Here is a 1895-nt window from a genome sequence, read left to right on the forward strand (position 1 = left end):
CGTCACAGGAGCGCCGCCAACGGGAGGCCCGCCCGCCGCAGTGGCGGCGCTGATGCTGCCGCAGCTGCTGCTGCCACTGCTGTCGCTGCCGCTGCTGTTGCTGCTGCTGTCGCCGCCGCCGCTGTCGCTGCCGCTGCTGCCGACGCTGTCGCTGCTGCCGCCGTCCCCGCCGCCGCCGCTGTGCCCGCTGTCCCCGACGCTGTCGCCGCCGCTGCCGCTGCTGGCGGCTGCAAAGACATCGCCGCCGACGCAGCAGCAGCAGCACTCGGCGCCAACCCTGGCAAAGGTGAAGTCCGTCAAAGACGGGGCCTCGGCGTCGCTGCCGGCGCTGACGCCCGGCGTCGCGCTGATGGCCACCTGCTCGTCCGCCACGGCTGCGCAGGCGCCCGCTGTGGGGGGCTGGAACACCGTCGGAAATAGCTGAGCCTGCCGGTTTCCGGCGAAGCTCGATGGTACCTCGGTGGTACCCGGTGGTTTACCGGTGCACGATGGTAAACCGGCCAGCCTGGCCGGGAAACCACCGTGCACCATCCTGCCACCACCGAGCATGGTATTACCAGCGGAGCATGGACGGTATACCATAGAGCCACACCTAAGACGTGTTGCAAGCACCAGAGGCATCAACGCTGCTGATCAGGGCTTCTGGCCCCATACAAATCTTTGCATACAACATAAGTTCACAATTTGTTAGGTTTGCAGCAGTACACAACAAACATACTGTACCTGCTTGTTAGGCCTTGCCCCGCTCAATGGCAGTCATATATAGCTTATATACTGATATATGACTATACTTATATGATTACTTGATTAGTACTTGATTAGCCATCTTTGAGCCCTGATACACTCTGAGATCATGAACAGAAAGTGCAGCACATCCCTGATCACCATGTTCCAGCAAGCTGCGGCCAGGCGGCTCACCGCATTGAAAAGCCATGTTCTTTGCTCCTACAATCAGCGCAATTGTGGGCTGGGGCCACGCCGATCAGCCAGCTGAGATGTCTGCCATCCCCAATCGGGGCCATGTATGCCACCATCAAGCGAAGATGCTGCCAATGCTTGTGATCTAGGCTTTGGAAGGTGCGCAATGCCGATCACCCGTGGACCATGCGAGCTGCTGGTTTGAAGCGCTGCGCTGCCTTGCTGCAGCAGACCATGCAGCGGCAGCAGCAGCTGGAAATGCAGCATGCTGTGCTGCATTGTTGCACCAGGCACCACAGCAGCAGCGCTAGCCGCAGGCTGTTCGTTGACAACCTGGTTGCAGCAGGCGCCGCCGCCGCACTAGCAGCAGGCGCTGCTGCAGCGATGCGCACTAATAACGCCCGTGCCGCTTTGGTCGATGCTGAACCCAAAATTGCTGACCTGCTGTGCAGCTCTGACGCAAGTTGCACGTGCTGAACGGCGAAAGCAGGTGTGTCGCAAAGCGCACAGCCCCGCACTCATGTTTTGTGTGGTGCCCGCATGCCCGGGCGCCGTGCTCCAGTCATTTTGTCTGCACTTAAACGCAAATTACAGGCGTATGGCGCTCACTGCTGATGGGCATGCTGCGAGATGCGTGCACGTTCAAAACAAAGCACGACGCCCCAACTGCGGTCCACTTTGCCCTTGCTGCTGCGCTCAATCACACCTGAACGCGCTCAGGCAGGTGTCTAGATCTTCAAAATAAAAGTCCAAAGCTACACTGATGTGAACATCCTTTGTGAACTTCGTGAAAATTGGACGCGGCGCACCGGCGCCGCATCCGCCGCCAACGTGCTCTCTACACCACAACCGTCTGGCGTGCACGCCCGTGGCGCGCCGCTGCAGGCAGGCGGCCTGCCGTGAGGGCGCCCAGAAAGCTGCTGCGCGCACAGAGCAGTTGTCGTTGCCGCTGTTGTAGTTATGCGTTTGAGCACCGC

General features: G+C 60.2%; 1 protein-coding gene across 1 annotated transcript; it reads right to left on the bottom strand.

The window, feature by feature from the left end:
• Nucleotides 1-6: 6 nt before the first annotated feature.
• MNEG_12212 (hypothetical protein) lies at nt 7-531 on the bottom strand (the record flags this gene model as incomplete). Its single annotated transcript, XM_014039315.1, has 1 exon — nt 7-531. A coding segment is annotated over one exon (525 nt), but the record flags the coding sequence as incomplete, so codon positions are not given.
• Between the last annotated feature and the right edge of the window lie 1364 nt (nt 532-1895).

The sequence above is a fragment of the Monoraphidium neglectum genome, assembly GCF_000611645.1.
Source record: "Monoraphidium neglectum strain SAG 48.87 unplaced genomic scaffold scaffold03124, whole genome shotgun sequence".
NCBI classification, from domain to species: Eukaryota; Viridiplantae; Chlorophyta; class Chlorophyceae; order Sphaeropleales; family Selenastraceae; genus Monoraphidium; species Monoraphidium neglectum.